The 17900-nt window shown below is 39.1% G+C and overlaps 1 protein-coding gene across 1 annotated transcript in view; it reads left to right on the top strand.

Moving 5' to 3' along the window:
• NELL2 (neural EGFL like 2) overlaps window positions 1–17900 on the top strand; it is a 252389-nt gene that overhangs the window by 79416 nt on the left and 155073 nt on the right. The window contains exon 3 of the mRNA XM_075209076.1: window positions 8499–8649. Within this exon, the coding sequence (XP_075065177.1) occupies window positions 8499–8649 (151 nt within the window). The remainder of the gene's footprint in view (window positions 1–8498; window positions 8650–17900) is intronic.

Below are 17900 nucleotides of genomic sequence, written 5' to 3'. Positions count from 1 at the left end.
CAAAACAGCAAACAACTCTGCCTTCTAAAGAGAAATTATCACAAATCCCCAAGGCGAGTCCAAGGGTGTTGGTGGTTGTCAAGCCTGACCTTCCCATCACTGTACGGGAAGAGGTGGCTCGGGAGGAGGCTATTGATGATGTAGCTGGCGCTGTGGAGGAACTTGATGATGAGGATGGTGATGTGGTTATTGTAAATGAGGCACCAGGGGGGGAAACAGCTGATGTCCATGGGATGAAAAAGCCCATCGTCATGCCTGGTCAGAAGACCAAAAAATGCACCTCTTCGGTCTGGAGTTATTTTTATCCAAATCCAGACAACCAATGTATGGCAATATGTAGCTTATGTAAAGCTCAAATAAGCAGGGGTAAGGATCTTGCCCACCTAGGAACATCCTCCCTTATACGTCACCTGAATAACCTTCATAGTTCAGTGGTTAGTTCAGGAACTGGGGCTAGGACCCTCATCGGTACAGGGACACCTAAATCCCGTGGTCCAGTTGGATACACACCAGCAACACCCTCCTCGTCAACTTCCTCCACAATCTCCATCAGATTCAGTCCTGCAGCCCAAGTCAGCAGCCAGACTGAGTCCTCCTCAATACGGGATTCATCCGAGGAATCCTGCAGCGGTACGCCTACTACTGCCACTGCTGCTGTTGCTGCTGTTAGTCGGTCATCTTCCCAGAGGGGAAGTCGTAAGACCGCTAAGTCTTTCACCAAACAATTGACCGTCCAACAGTCGTTTGCCATGACCACCAAATACGATAGTAGTCACCCTATTGCAAAGCGTATAACTGCGGCTGTAACTGCAATGTTGGTGTTAGACGTGCGCCCGGTGTCCGCCATCAGTGGAGTGGGATTTAGAGGGTTGATGGAGGTATTGTGTCCCCGGTACCAAATCCCCTCGAGATTCCACTTCACTAGGCAGGCGATACCAAAAATGTACAGAGAAGTACGATCAAGTGTCCTCAGTGCTCTTAAAAATGCGGTTGTACCCACTGTCCACTTAACCACGGACATGTGGACAAGTGGTTCTGGGCAAACGAAGGACTATATGACTGTGACAGCCCACTGGGTAGATGCATCCCCTTCCGCAGCAACAGCAACAGCTGCATCAGTAGCAGCATCTACAAAATGGCTGCTCATGCAAAGGCAGGCAACATTGTGCATTACAGGCTTTAATAAGAGGCACAACGCTGACAACATATTAGAGAAAATGAGGGAAATTATCTTCCAGTGGCTTACCCCACTTAGACTCTCATGGGGATTTGTGGTGTCAGACAATGCCAGTAACATTGTGCGGGCATTAAATATGGGCAATTTCCAGCACGTCCCATGTTTTGCCCACACCATTAATTTGGTGGTGCAGCATTACCTCAAGAGTGACAGGGGTGTGCAGGAGATGCTTGCGGTGGCCCGCAAAATTGCTGGACACTTTCGGCATTCAGCCAGTGCCTACCGCAGACTAGAGGCACATCAAAAAAGCTTGAACCTGCCCTGCCATCACCTCAAACAAGAGGTTGTGACGCGCTGGAACTCCACCCTCTATATGCTGCAGAGGATGGAGGAGCAGCAAAAGGCCATTCAGGCCTACACAGCCACCTACGACATAGGCAAAGGAGTGGGGATGCGCCTGAGTCAAGCGCAGTGGAGACTGATTTCCGTGTTGTGCAAGGTTCTGCAGCCATTTGAACTTGCCACACGAGAAGTCAGTTCCGACACTGCCAGCTTGAGTCAGGTCATTCCCCTGATCAGGCTGTTGCAGAAGCAGCTGGAGAAAGTGAGGGAGGAGCTGGTAAGCCATTGCGATTACAGCAAGCATGTAGCTCTTGTGGATGTAGCCCTTCGTACGCTTTGCCAGGATCCGAGGGTGGTCACTCTTTTAAAGTCAGAGGAATACATTCTGGCCACCGTGCTCGATCCTCGGTTTAAAGCGTATGTTGTGTCTCTGTTTCCGGCGGACACAAGTCTACAGCGGTGCAAAGACCTGCTGGTCAGGAGATTGTCCTCTGAAGAGGACCGTGACATGCCAACAGCTCCACCCTCATTTTCTTCCACATCTATGGCTGCGAGGAAAAAGCTCAGTTTTCCCAAAAGAGGCACTGGCGGGGATGCTGATAACATCTGGTCCGGACTGAAGGACCTGCCAACCATTGCAGACATGTCTACTCTCGCTGCATTGGATGCTGTCACAATAGAAAAAATTGTGGATGATTACTTTGCTGACACCATCCAAGTAGACATGTCAGACAGTCCATATTGTTACTGGCAGGAAAAAAAGGCAGTTTGGAAGCCCCTGTACAAACTGGCTCTATTTTACCTGAGTTGTCCCCCCTCCAGTGTGTACTCGGAAAGAGTTTTTAGTGCAGCGGGGAACCTGGTCAGTGAGCGGCGAAGGAGGTTGCTTCCTCACAACGTTGAAAAAATGATGTTTATAAAAATGAATAATCAATTCCTCAATGAAGTACAGCACTGCCCTCCAGATACTACAGAGGGACCTGTGGTTGTGGAGTCCAGCGGGGACGAATTGATAATGTGTGATGAGGAGGAAGTACACACTGTAGGGGGAGAGGAATCAGAGGTTGAGGATGAGGACGACATCTTGCCTCAGTAGAGCCTGTTTAGTCTGTACAGGGAGAGATGAATAGCTTTTTTGGTGTGGGGGCCCAAACAAACCAATCATTTCAGTCAAAGTTGTTTGGTAGGCCCTGTCGCTGAAATGATTGGTTTGTTAAAGTGTGCATGTCCTATTTCAACAACATACCTCTCAACTGCAGCTCATCCCTCCTCTGCGGGGATAATGTCTCCTGTGCTCTGACACGTCACTCTGTGTACTCTCAGCCTCAGGATCTGACACTACAGCTACCATGCCTCTTGTAGCAGCCCTCACTCCAGGGCCTCTTCCATGTGCAGTGTCCCCCTCTCTCTTGGGTTCACTATAGTGGCATGGAGTTCTCCCCCTCATCCAGGGCACACATTCCTTGCCCTGGCTCAGTCACCACGCTCAGACTTCCAGGCAATGCTGGGGGAGCCTGGGAGCTTCCACCCCAGGTCCCCAGCTACAACTCTCCTCTCCTGTGTCTTCTTTCTCTTTCTGACACTTTAAAGATCGTGCCTTTAAATGAAAAAGTCAGTCTTCATTGCACGACTATGTGCAAGTGCAACAGGGACATTTTTTTGGGTTTACAAAGTCAAACAATAACACTTCGACCCTGTCTGTCTGGGGTCTCTCAATGACGAATTGTCTGTAGCATGTTTGGAGGAGGTATTGTGGCCCCGGTACCAAATTGTGTACCGGGGCCACCACACTACGCAGTCAAGAAACTTGTTTGGTGGAATTCAGACCAGTTGAGGGTTTTATTATTATATTGTGTGGACCACTCTATCTATACCACACTACAACTCTATACCACTCTATTTCCTACTTTAATTCTATTTAATTCTATTTCCTACTTTAATTCTATTACTAATTAATTACCATAAAGAGGAACAAAAAAAACCAATTTTACCAAAAGTATAATATGACTTAGACTTACAAACACTACACTTTAAAGATCGTGCCTTTAAATGAAAAAGTCAGTCTTCATTGCACGACTATGTGCAACAGGGACATTTTTTTGGGTTTACAAAGTCAAACAATAACACTTCGACCCTGTCTGTCTGGGGTCTCTCAATGACGAATTGTCTGTAGCATGTTTGGAGGAGGTATTGTGGCCCCGGTATCAAATTGGGTACCGGGGCCACCCCACTATGCAGTCCAGATACTTGTTTGGTGGAATTCCGACACGTGGAGGGTTTTTTAATTATATTGTGGCCTCGGTACCAAATTGTGTACCGGGGCCACCACACTACGCAGTCAAGATAGATAGATGCGTATTGCGTATCATAGATAAAGTACATTCAGTGGTGTGGGGCAAATTGAAAAATATTCCAAATGCACTGACATTATCAAAAACAAGAGGTTGTCACACGCTAAAACTCCAACATGTATATGATGGAGAGGATGGAGGAGCAGCCGTATGTGTAGTGTAATGCAGATCTGTTGAAGGTTTTTTATATATTTTATTGTGGTGCCCAGTGCCCACTCCTCTACGCAGTCCAGATACATTTATTGGTGCGAATCATAAAAGTTCAGGGTTTTTAATAGATATTGTGGTGACCCACTCCTCTACGCAGTCCAGGTACATTTATTGGTGCGAATCATAAAAGTTCAGGGTTTTTAATATATATTGTGGTGACCCACTCCTCTACGCAGTCCAGGTACATTTATTGGTGCGAATCATAAAAGTTCAGGGTTTTTAATAGATATTGTGGTGACCCACTCCTCTACGCAGTCCAGGTACATTTATTGGTGCGAATCATAAAAGTTCAGGGTTTTTAAGATATTGTGGTGACCCACTCCTCTACGCAGTCCAGGTACAATTATTGGTGCGAATCATAAAAGTTCAGGGTTTTTAAGATATTGTGGTGACCCACTCCTCTACGCAGTCCAGGTACAATTATTGGTGCGAATCATAAAAGTTCAGGGTTTTTAAGATATTGTGGTGACCCACTCCTCTACGCAGTCCAGGTACAATTATTGGTGCGAATCATAAAAGTTCAGGGTTTTTAAGATATCTTGTGGTGACCCACTCCTATACGCAGTCCAGGTACATTTATTGGTGCGATTCATAAAAGTTCAGGGTTTTTAATAGATATTGTGGTGACCCACTCCTCTACGCAGTCCAGGTACATTTATTGGTGCGAATCATAAAAGTTCAGGGTTTTTAAGATATTGTGGTGACCCACTCCTCTACGCAGTCCAGGTACAATTATTGGTGCGAATCATAAAAGTTCAGGGTTTTTAAGATATTGTGGTGACCCACTCCTCTACGCAGTCCAGGTACAATTATTGGTGCGAATCATAAAAGTTCAGGGTTTTTAAGATATTGTGGTGACCCACTCCTCTACGCAGTCCAGGTACAATTATTGGTGCGAATCATAAAAGTTCAGGGTTTTTAAGATATTGTGGTGACCCACTCCTCTACGCAGTCCAGGTACAATTATTGGTGCGAATCATAAAAGTTCAGGGTTTTTAAGATATTGTGGTGACCCACTCCTCTACGCAGTCCAGGTACAATTATTGGTGCGAATCATAAAAGTTCAGGGTTTTTAATATATATTGTGGTGACCCACTCCTCTACGCAGTCCAGAAAGATACCTTGTTGCAACGTTTTGGACTAATAACTATATTGTGAGGTGTTCACAATACACTGTAAATTAGTGGAAATGCTTGTTATTGAATGTTATTGAGGTTAATAATAGCCTAGGAGTGAAAATAAGCCCAAAAACTTGATTTTTAAACTTTTTATGTTTTTTTCAAAAAAAATCCGAATCCAATACCTTAAATCCGAACCGAGACCTTTCGTCAAGTGTTTTGCGAGACAAATCCGAACCTCAAAAATAACGAAAATCCGGATCCAAAACACAAAACACGAGACCTCAAAAGTCGCCGGTGCACATCCCTAATATATATATATATATATATATATATAAAATCATATTTGATTTGGAAAAATGGTTGATGTTTGAACCATTCTACCAGTGACAGCTCTGCATCCAGGATTTAATTTTTTTCCAAAGCTACCGATGACTAAGTACACAATGCTCAAACTAAACACTGTGTGACATTAATTGCCGTAACTTGGTAGCAAAGTCAGACCAGCAATAGTTTACTGGTAATAGTGGTATCCACTAACACTAAATCACTTGTAACCTTTGTCTCCGGTAGATAAAGTTAAAAAGAGGAAAAATAATACACATAGTATCACAAAGAGGTAGAAAATAAAATGGTCTCTGCAAAGCCCTGCACCACAGACATGCACTTAGAGGCTATTGGGTCCACTTGCCAGGTCTCTGGGCTTGTTAGTTTAAAGCTGGGGTGGTTTGGGTGCTATTAATTTATTGTGATGTTGAGTTTGGGGAGAAGGAGGGCTATTTATTAAATGTGAATACTATCAATTTAATGTTAGGGCAGGTTGGGGGGAAATAGGTTTATTTATTAAATGTGATTACTATTAATTTATTATCGGGGTTATTTTGGTAGCAGGGGTGGAACTCTGCATCACCAGGCCCCATAGCAAAGTTTGGGTTGGAGCCCAGCAATTTAGCTGTAACTTCCACAGCCCTTCCGCTCTGCTATGAAAAGAGGAGAGTAGGGGCCACTTCAGAGCATGCCAGGCCCCTCAGAAAGAGGACTCTTCTCTACTCTTTTCAGAGTTGAACGGTAGATGATGTAAGGGTGAAGGGGAGTCTCCTGCTGGGGCATCTGAGAGAGAAACACCAACATTGTCTTAGGGTCTGCACGCCACTGTTTGTGCATATAAGCCAATTTATTAACTTAGTTTCATAATTGTGAATACTATTGATTTAATGTTGAAGCTTGGTGTTGCGAAATAGGTCTATTTATTAAATGTGAATGATATTAACTTAATGTCCTGGGCTGGTTGCAGTGAGGGAGGCCTAACTATTAAACATAGGTGCTATTCATTTAGTGTTGGGGCTGTTTGATGCTTTTCATATTTTATGTACCGATACTCCTTTATTTTTAAACCTGGCCCCAACATTCCAGGATACAGCCCAGCAGGAACTGAGCTTAAGCACAAGCAGCAGCAGGTAGTGATACCTGCACTTAGAAGAGAGCAGTACAGTCTGCCAACTGTCCTGGTTCTAGTGAGGCAGTCATTGCCCATGTATGTCCTGGTTCTGGCATGCACAGCATTGCCCGTTTATTAGAAGAGGGTTGTAATAGGATGGAGAGTAGCAAAAGTATGGTCTACAATGATAGCCACGTCCCCTTGCATGATAGTCATGCCCACCTGGGCAGCGTGGTATGGAAATCCCCGCTAGAAATTCTGCTTTTTTCCCCTCAGCCCCTGCTTGTGTCAATGTGTTTGCATAGGTGTCACGCAGAATACATGTGGTACCAAACCCAAAAAGATTTTCATCCCAATGTTTGTCTGCACACCACTTTGCTTATGTACAATCATTTGTGATTTCAAAGTATCAGGGAAAACATGATATCTAAAATGTGTGATTTTATTTCTGAGCATTAAAGCTATACCAGGACTTCAATAAAGAAAATAAAGTACAGTATCACTATACACAGGAGACATCTGATTAAAGCTTGGGGTAAATAGTGGTTACATTATTTGTGTGAATTTTTCTATGAATATATGCTATACTAATTGAATCTATCAATTGGAAAATGAATCTGATCTTAAAGTAGCCCATACACAGTAAATAGTTATTTTACTGTTGGGTATAAAAGATATATACTGTTGTATATGTAGTTTACAGTTTATTAGCTAGTAGTACAAAATATTTTTTTGATCATGCAAACTCATATTTTTGGTTGCAACCTACAGATTATAAATGTTTTGCATGTTATACAATACCAGTCTATGAATTGTACAGTGTCCTGGTAGGTGAAGGACTGCTAATCATTAAGCAGCTATTATTATTATTTTCAAATAATTTGGCACTCTGATAGAATTGGAATAAATAAACTTTATTTTCCTAGAAATGATTTGAGATACGTCTGGATTGAAAAGCACTATCTAGCTTGTCATTCATAAATTCCTCAGAAATCTATACTAAGTAATGATTGATTGATTTATTAATAATGATTGATGGATTTTTTATTAACTAGCTACCATAGAGAACACACAGAAATTAAAACAGCGCTGAAATGTATCCAGCTTACCAGACAAACCAATTGTTCTTCAGAATGCATTTGTCTATAGTAATCCATAAAAACTTGCTAGCCTTCTATTATTTATGTAATGCTATGCGGTTTATTTTGTAATCATATTATTTTTTATAAATACAACATGGTACACTGTGTTTTACAGAACTAGGCTTTAAGCAATCAGGTCAAAGTGCTTGAGGAACATGACTCTCTAGTTCAATTTCCTTTTACATTTTTTTTTGCATGAGAGCGCTAGGGTAATCTGCAGACTACATCCTCATGACCATTTCAGTTTACTCTTCTCCACTTTAATACATCACCTGGTAGGGTTACAATCCCTGTTAGCGTGCCAACCTTTAGGCGGTTCTGTTTCTGAGATCTTGGCATTGTTTGACATTTACTAAGCTGAAATAGTATTTGTAGACATGGAGAGAGACACAGTTACAATCATGATGGTGTGAATGGCTGCCTTAGCTAAGACATATGAATAATTCATTAAATGTGCAGTAAAAGCTAGCCATCAATATTTTAGGTAAACCGTTCATGTTGAACACTGAAGATAGCTTAACAAACTGTAGAACTTGTGGCTGTGTGCAATTACCACTAGCATGTCACAGGTTAGGAGAATTGGTTTATGGGTTAAAGACTCTATGGGTCTGGAAAACTGCATGGTCTAACATTGCACACATGTTTATTGAATTGTTTAGCCTGCATTCTGGAAAGGTCAAAGCTCGGAATCAAACCTATGTGTTTATTTTTCTCTTATAGATGCCTCAAGAAGTTTAAAAGCATCAACTGTAACATCAGAAAAACTTCTTCACAAATTGAAGAACAAACATGAATTTACTGTTTTGTTGACTTTGAAGCAGGCAGCTTTAAATTCAGGTGTTATTCTTTCTATTCATCAATCAGATCACAGGTAATCCTCTCACACATTTTGTTGTTGTTTGTTTCATATTTTATTACTGTATTCCTAATAGTGATTTCATTTATATATAAAATGTCCCAACAAACAGTGAGGTTTAATCCAAGTCTAGGTGTATGTCCATAAGCACTAGGAATCTCCATGGGTCTGTGACTTCCTCCTGAAAATGCCTGTTCTTTTCCTTGGACAGAAAGACCTAAAAAACATAGAAAGAAAGGGCATCCTCCATAGTGAAATAAAATATTTTATTCAACACTTCACCAGCTTCGGTATAACTGTCCATACTAGAATAAGAACAATAAGAGCATGTAAATGCAAATTGAAAACACTTTGGGCTACCAACAAGGAACAGTATCCACTAATGTCTTTATTCCAACCATTCCATTGTTGAACCAAACCCAGAGAAGTTCAGAATGCCAAACCATATCCTAATGGGTTTTGTCTCAAAGGACTTCATCAGGGGGATGACATGGTGCTCAGTATTCAAAGTTTAAATAGTGCTAGTTTAGGGTGACTACCAGTTGTGCACCAAAAATATGCACAGTAACCATCCAATGAAAACGTTTAAAGTATGAGTGTCATATTCAATAACAAATAAATGTTCACTATCTTTAAAGGAACATACAGAATTTGGATTTATGCAATCAGAATATTGTAACAGTCCTTTCTACAGAGATAGAGAGGAGTGGTATGTTCTAAATTAAGATAGCACTGAATTCTAAAATGGGCAGATCACTAATAAAGTTTATAACAAAATAATAAACAAGCCACCTACTGACGCATTTCATCACTAAGACTTTACCAGAGTGATATTTTAGTGACGAAACATGTCACAACATGGCTTGGCACACTGCTAGTCCCAGAAGAGCATAAATCTTGGAACTCCTCTGTATCTTTGTTTCCAGCTCCAGCCTGATACTGGAGTCTGCGTGTACAATTTATCTGTTTAGGTACACATAGTGTGCAATTTAATTTTTGTATTATTTTAACTGCTGAAACAAACTATATTGCACCATTAAGTGCCCCATGCTGGATGACTGTGTATATGTATGTGTGAAAACTGTGTGTGTGTGTGTATATATATGTATGTATATGTGTGTGTGTGTGTGTATATATATGTGTGTATGTGTGTGTGTATGTGTATGTGTGTGTGTATATGTATAATATATTATATATATATATATATATATATATATATATATATATATATATATATATATATATATATATATATAATATTATAGTAATGTGACAAATTTTATTCTTAAATGTTATTGCTCAGTGATCTTGGTAGTTTAGCACTTCTCCTTTTATCTATATATACCTTTTGCCAGTGATGAACATTTTAAATTTGCTTGCATTTGGGTCTCGTGTTCACCCATTCATCACATCATCTTTAGATGTATCCTGATTTGGTATTTCACTGAACACTTTCACTCATAGCCCTTGGTGTAAATATTCTTTGTCAATAAAATGTTGATTGATTAGAATGTTCATCTACACAGACATTGCATTTCACACAATATAGATTCAGTATGCCATAAAAAAGGTTTATGTGCTACTAAAGAACAATAAAACCAAACTCAGTGAGCAGTGGAAATTGGTTCTACCAAGTGACCTTGCATAATTTGTCTTGTAAATAGATACACTGTAAATATGATCAACATTTTTAAAATGATTTTGTTGATAGTCATGTATCAGACATTATATATTACCATGAAGCAAGCTATATTTCTACAAAGAACTCACAGGATTGATCTCCAGAACACCATCAGTTTTGGTCCATCAAAACTTCACACCTCACTTAGTCTGACTGTCTCATTGTAACTTATTCCCAATCTTTAAGCAGCTTTGAAATAACTGATTTGTTAAAAAATCAAGCATCATTTAAATATTTCTTAGACTTTTAATGCATGTATTAGTTAGTTGTTTTGCAGTCATTTCCTAATATAACCAATGTAAGCATTGTGAAGCCATTTGTCTTTTGTGTTTCACCCTTAAATATTTTGGTCTTCCCAGGAATGTGTGTAGCTAGTTTATTTTATGGGTGAATTTATGTTTTGCAAACAGGTTTAGTAGATCTTTTTCATAGTATTTAGTTTGTAACTTATTCACAAACCTATATTTGGTGTAAACACGAAATGCAACAGGTGTGTTTTACAAATGCATTGTTCAAATAACATTTCAAAGTTGTTTTTAGCATTATAAAAGGAAAATTGCAATTGTTCAGTACAATATGTTTTTTTCGACCAATTTCCTGATCAACATCAATGAAGTTTGATGGTGCTGGTTTGGGGGCCTCCACTTGCACTACCACTGCATCCAGGCTGTTAGTGACTCAGGTCTCAGGTTCCAGCGCTGTGAATCACTATTCACAATGGATACACTATGGGCATGAGTCGGTAAGGAGAGCAAAGCAAATAAAAGGAGTAAATTTGATCAAGGACAAACCATGTTACAATGCAAGGGCTGCAAATTAGTTTTTTATTTTGCACATAAGTTAAATATCGGCTGTTTTGTCATGTAGCGCACAAATACTTAATATCTTTACATTTACACTGAAATTTAAAGTTGATCTAGGACATGCCCTACCCCAATTATAAATATGTCACCTCATTTTAAATAACCTCCCTCTGCAATGCAACATGGTTTTGCCAAGGTGCAAAGTTACTCCCTTTTCTTGCTTTGCTCTCCTTAATGACTCAGACCCTATGTATCTCAGGAGAGTCTTTGCATTGCTGTCAACACAGAAAATTATCATGGTAGCAAGGGATATATTGAATGCATGCCACTGAAAAGGAGATATTTTGATCTGGACAGTCTGGAAGGTTAGATTGGCTTAAGAAACATATATATGCTTCGATACATAATACATGATCAAGGCCTTAATATATTGCTCGGTCCATTATAAATCTAATCTGATTTGAAAGAATCATCAAATAAATCTGTTTGAATAGAGGTCATGATCCTTTTACAATTAAACAATTATGAAATTTGCGGCTGTAATATGTAATAATTTTGAAATCACCTATACTCTATTTGTAATGATGACTCCAAAAACCCAGCCTCCTGTAACTCTTGCATAATTTCCTTCACCCTAAACCAGTGTTGGCTAACCTGTGACACTCCAGGTGTTGTGAAACTACAAGTCCCAGCATACCCTTCCAGCAATAAGCTGCTATATATTGACAATGCATGCTGGGACAAGAATCAAAGCAGCAACGGCAATACTCTAGACACTAATAAATTATGCTTACTAATATTTCTTTGCATTTAATTCAATTATTTAACCTATTTTTCTTCTAACTTTTTGCTGCCATTACCTTTATTTAAGTTTAAGTAATAAATACCATGTAGTCTGCAGATTTTACATCTGAATAATACCCACAGTACTTCCTACGTCCTCTGTTTATTATATACAGAAGATGAATGCCTGCAGTCTGAAAAGTATGTTGCTACTACTGTTTTTAACTTGTATTTATCTTGCGAACATAATTACAGGTTTTATTCTTTAGCGAAATTGTGTATGTTCAATAGTATTGATGTTTAGTCTGTAGGATTGTGTGTTTTGTTAGTGGCACGTTAGGACAGTAATTATTCCTGTTGGTTGTAAATTGTTTTATTACAGTTATATTTGCAATGCATATATGCTGCTCCCATTCAAGAGAAAATGCCAATCAGCAGACAATTTAATTGGAAAGGAATATACACATGAATAAACAACAAGGCACACACTAATACAGATTCCAGAATACACTTGTATACTCTAAGAGCGCTGGCATAAGGAATAAAAGGAATTTTTATACCGAAACATTATTTATTATATAATGCACAAGTGATTTTATAATTATTATTGTCGTAAGGTGCCAAAATGCTCTGCAGTATCAGTCAATAGGGAAAAACTGAGCATACATAAAACATGGATATGCAAGGTAGACAAAGTACTTGTGAAAACAAATGGTAGGGAGGTCGCTGTTGATGAGAGCTTACAATCTAGTGGAGAAGAACAGAGCTTAAGCAAGAGGAGTGAAAGTTATTAAGGAGCAGAGATTGAAAAAGCAGTGTAACGGTATTGGTGGAAGTAAGGTAGTTTCTAGTGTACGTGGTGTTACGTCTGTATCTAACGTTTGCCAAAAAGATTCTCAGATGCGATCGCTGTGGTTCCAAAGCACAAAGGGTTTTATTTGCAAAGTATTGTAGGCAAAATTTGGTATGTATACATATGCGCTTGTTAGCACTAACACAAGCTTCTATCAGAACGCTCTGGTTTCCAAAGCCAGAGGTGAACAATTTATTCACTGTACAATTGTACAAAGCAGTGACGTCACAAATATACACAGTTACAGTATTAAAGTCCACATTCAAAGGTCAATAGGTCCTGACCTCCCAAGAACTTGACGTGCCCTTGGATGATTTCTCCAGTCATTGTTCCTTAAGATTGCCAGGTGCCCTTCTTCAGGTTCCTGTCTCTAGACCGGTATAAACTTGTTCCTTTATGATCCCTGTGTACTGGCAATTTGGTGAATGAAAAGTGATATTATTTATAACTAGCGTTGGCAGGGTGTGAACACTACATAAATAACATTGGAAATGTTCTCATGCAATTGTGAACAAAATTACATCTATATTTCTGGCTCTGCTTGTGACACCATTACCACATGACCATTGTCTTACTTCAGATGGTATATTTTCAACTTTATATTTTCAGGCCCCTATATGCACATCAGTAATCTACAAGAAGACCTGTTGGGCTATATGAAGTTTACTGCTCATGTTATGTAATCTTCCCAGTATTGTTGGGGTTGGAAAATAAGATAAACATACATTATTGGTAAAGTACCATATTTTTCAGCTAGATAATTGCTTTCTAGGTGAACACAATTTTCCTGGTTTGAATGAATTTTTTTTGTGCATAGATGAAAAATACACTTTTTTTTCTTTTGTAGCTTATTTTGTGAAAATATGTTAAATTTACAATTTTCTGACTTCAAGGTTTCATTTCTGATTGAAAAGATTTTAAGGCTTTCAAGTTGAAAAAAATGTTCAGAAAAACAAGATATATATTTATTGCAGTAGCCCACAGCATAAACGTACAGCATATTTTCCAATTACTGCATGTTTTTTATCTGTTTCTGTGGGAGGATAACTAGCTAACATGCAGGATGCTAGGAGAAGGCGTAGGATAGAAACTAAGGCAACTTATATTATGAAGACACAAGCAGAGGAAACGGGCAAACAGTGTAGCATGTTGTTTTTAACCAGAAAGAAATAATTTCATATAATTGTGTACCGGAGCTCTAGTGTACATAGATTAGGTGCATAGGTCTTCCACAATCCATTAACAGCAACACTTTCTCTGTTCTATCGTTAATAACCTTTATTTCTTTTTGTTTTTTTACGTTATTTTTTCTAGCATGCATGTTTGAAATGGGTTGTGTTTGTGTTTTGATTTTCCTATTATTTCTGACCAAGGATTTATATAACATGCACGTTTTATGATTTTGACAAATAACAATTAATTAACCGTTATCTAACATCATTTCACTCTTCTTAAATATCATTAAGAGACAGTATAGCAATATAAATGAGCACATCCTCTGCTTCATAGCTTGCAGTATTCTAAAGTCACAGATTTCTTATTACTTTTCTTGTTGCAGCTTGTAAAGGCACTAGTAAATTACCTGCACAATAACATGGATTTGAGGTATTTTTTTTTTCTATAGGATTAAATGCTGGTTTGTATGGTCTGCTCTATTTTCAGTTCTACTATTACTATTATTATTATCGTTTTTAATTTGTATACCGCCATAATATTAAGCAGCACTGTCGAATCCATATCCATTCATTAACATAAGCCCCTGCCCCATTGGAGTTTACAATATAAATTCCCTACCACACAAACAAACCAGGATCCGTTTTTGTCAGAAGCCAATTAACTGATTACTGTGTTCAGGACGGGGAGGGGGGGGGGGAACACATGGAAACACATATAAACTCCTTGGTTAGAACTGAACCCATGACCTCAGTGCTGTGAGGCAGCAGTGCTAACCAATGTGCTACCATGCTGATAAGGAATGAATGTTGATAGTAAACATCATATACAATCTTATCCTACCCCCCTCCCCCATATGGATATATAAGGAGATGATCAGTTTGGCAATACATAGGTAAAGTAGGTTTAGAAGTCAGGTACCTTCCAGTGACCTCAATTTGAAAGATTTTTTGTTTGCTTACTATTGAATTAAAGATAATAGATTACAGTTACCTGAATTGTAATACATTTAAACTCATAATCCAATTTGCAGACTTGAAGGCACCATGATTACATGGTGGTAGGCAACATCCTCTATGATTTTCCGGGTCCATTCCTCAATTCCTCTTAACAGTCAAGGTTTTAAAAATATCCCTGCTTGTGTACAGGGGATTTATTTATAGTGCTCAGTCATTTTTGATCCAGCCATCTGTGCTCAAGCATGGATGTTCTTTAAACTTGTACATTTAGGGAAGATTGAGGTCTGGAGATGTTTAATGTTGACTTACTGCCCAGAGAGCAAACAAATATATTCTGGGCCAGAGGATGTAATCATGTAAATACATTGCGCTTGTAGTCTTGTGAGCCCTTCGCTTCAAAACAGCTTGTTTCATGGACTGGTAAATTACTATAGGTAGGTACTGTTTTGGCTAATTGTACTGTGCAACTGTATTTGTAGATACTTTGCAAATGTGAGGCTCGTCTAATTTGTACTGACTGGAAGGCTGTTTATATTATTTTTTAAAACACACATACAGGGCTGGCCAACCTGTGTCTCTCCACATGTTGTGAAACTACAAGTCCCAGCATACTCTGCTGGATATCTGCTGGCAAAGCATGCTGGGGCTTGTAGTTTCACAACACCTGGAGAGCCACAGGTCGGCCAGGCCTGTATTAAATACTTAAAAATAATCCTGAATGTGAGAGTATAAATTGCTGTTTAATATGATTGAGCTTCGAACTGTATATTCGTATACATATGTCATTCTTGCCAACTCTCACGGAATGTCCAGGAGACTCCCGGATTCCCGGGAGAGGTATGGCAGTCTCCCGCATCTGCCCACTTCCCATATGTTTTAGAGACAGAACTATTGTGGGTGCAGGAGGTGTGGAGGACCTTACCATGCTGAGTTGCCCCACCTCTGTGGCCCCCGCTCCACCAGCCTCTTCTAGACCACATATGCTCAGAAGAGGTCCCTGCTCTGCTCTATGGGGGGCACAGTGGATGACCCATGAGGTGAGAACGATATCACTGGGCCCCTGCCTACATTCTGTTATGAGGTCTAGAGATGCACTGTTCCGTCCCTGATAAGTATTGCAATTGAAGTGTGTTATTAGAGATAGTAACCTGGGTTTAAGCTGAAATGTGTGAATAGCCATATAGAGTATACTATACTTTCAGTGGTAGGGATCTGCAAGCAGCAGTGCAGTTATTGGTGGATATGAGAGGTGAAACAAAATTAAATACACTAGAAAAAGAGTAATTTTTTAGTAGAGGAAAATAAGAGAGTATATTTTTATAGTCTCCCCAAATGTACTTTTGATCAGCTTTATTTTTGCAGAAGATTGTTCATATTTGTTCTAAATGACAACATATTTGATGCATGCACCCCCAAATATGTATGATGTGACCAGAATATATCATAGCAACCTAGTCTTCAAAATACTGGTTGATGGTTTTTTGGTATGGCAATTAGTTTACTATGACAGAACATGGTTTTTTGGTCCCCAAGATAAAGATGATTATTCTGTCATACGTACCATGGTAGTTTACTCCACCTTTCATTTATTAATGTTTACGTGCTATAGATATTTGGAAAAACCAATATTAAAATATTTGTTACTTTAAATAAAGCCAGATTCTGTATCTTCAGAAATTATTTATAAAGGTAAAATGAGCAGTGTATTGAGACGGAAACTGGGAAGTTTAAATTAATGATGGATGGAAAATATGTGCTTGTGGGAAAATTGTCAGCTGTATAAAACCTATAAAAGCAGCCCTTTTGGTTTCCTTGCTGCCATGGGCTCTATTATCATCATCATCAGCTATTTATATAGCGCCACTAATTCCGCAGCACTGTACAGAGAACTCGCTCACATCAGTCCCTGCCCCAGTAGAGCTTACAGTCTAAATTCCCTAACATACACACACAGACCAAGAGAGACTAAGGGCAATTTGATAGCAGCCAATTAACCTACCAGTATGTTTTTGGAGTGTGGGAGGAAACCAGAGCACCCAGAGGAAACACACGTAAACATGGGGAGAACAAACTTCACACAGATAAGGCCATGGTCGGAAGTTGAACTCTTGACCTCAGTTTTGTGAGGCAGACCAGCCACTGTGCTTAGTGCATGACTTTGGCTCAAACAAACAGTATTTTAGGAGGATAAAAGAAAACATTTACGGTAAATTGAATGAAGGGTTTGGTTCGAATGTGTAAGTAGGCAATAAGGTATTATGTTTGCAGAAAAAACTAATGTTGATCAAATCATCTGCTCATGTGAGCCATGAAAATGTGACTGTGCGTCACATTTTGATAACCATCAGGAATCAAAACATTCAGTTTGTGTGAACATGGAGATTACTACACAGGGCTTAAGACAACTATTTTATAACAACTGCTCGGAAAATGTTTAATGTAGGATAATGATCAGTGCCTGGAGAGCTGTTATTGTTGCTGGGTATTTGATTATCAGAATACAGATAGTAGTACTGAAGATTATCACTTATTATAGGAATAATAAACATTAGGGGGTATATTTACAAAACTACGGGTTTGAAAAAGTGGAGATGTTGCCTATAGCAACCAATCAGATTACAGCTTTTATTTCTTTATTGCATTCTACAAAATGACAGTTATAATCTGATTGGTTGCTATAGGCAACATCTCCACTTTTTCAAACCCACAATTTAGTAAATATACCCCTAGGTGTCATTCACAAACGGACAGCACAATGCAAAATACTTTTTACTTTTGCCCACTGTGCTAGTTAAATGGCAGTAAAAAACCTGCAGTCATTGTTCAAACCATCTGCACAGGTGGACCAGAAGGCTGAACTTATTTGGTGCAGTGTGTTTAAATAGGAGCAATTGCACATAAAATTATATTATGGATACCAGTTTCTAAAGTACCTCGGCCAGTTCCATCTCTCATGTTATGAATATTGCTTTAGCCTAACAGAATGGCAGCATATCAACTGAAATATTCTGCAA

Source organism: Mixophyes fleayi, chromosome 4 (assembly GCF_038048845.1).
Source record: "Mixophyes fleayi isolate aMixFle1 chromosome 4, aMixFle1.hap1, whole genome shotgun sequence".
NCBI classification, from domain to species: domain Eukaryota; kingdom Metazoa; phylum Chordata; class Amphibia; order Anura; family Limnodynastidae; genus Mixophyes; species Mixophyes fleayi.
Note: the sequence above shows the minus strand (reverse complement) of the source record. Positions and strands in the feature narration are given on the sequence as shown.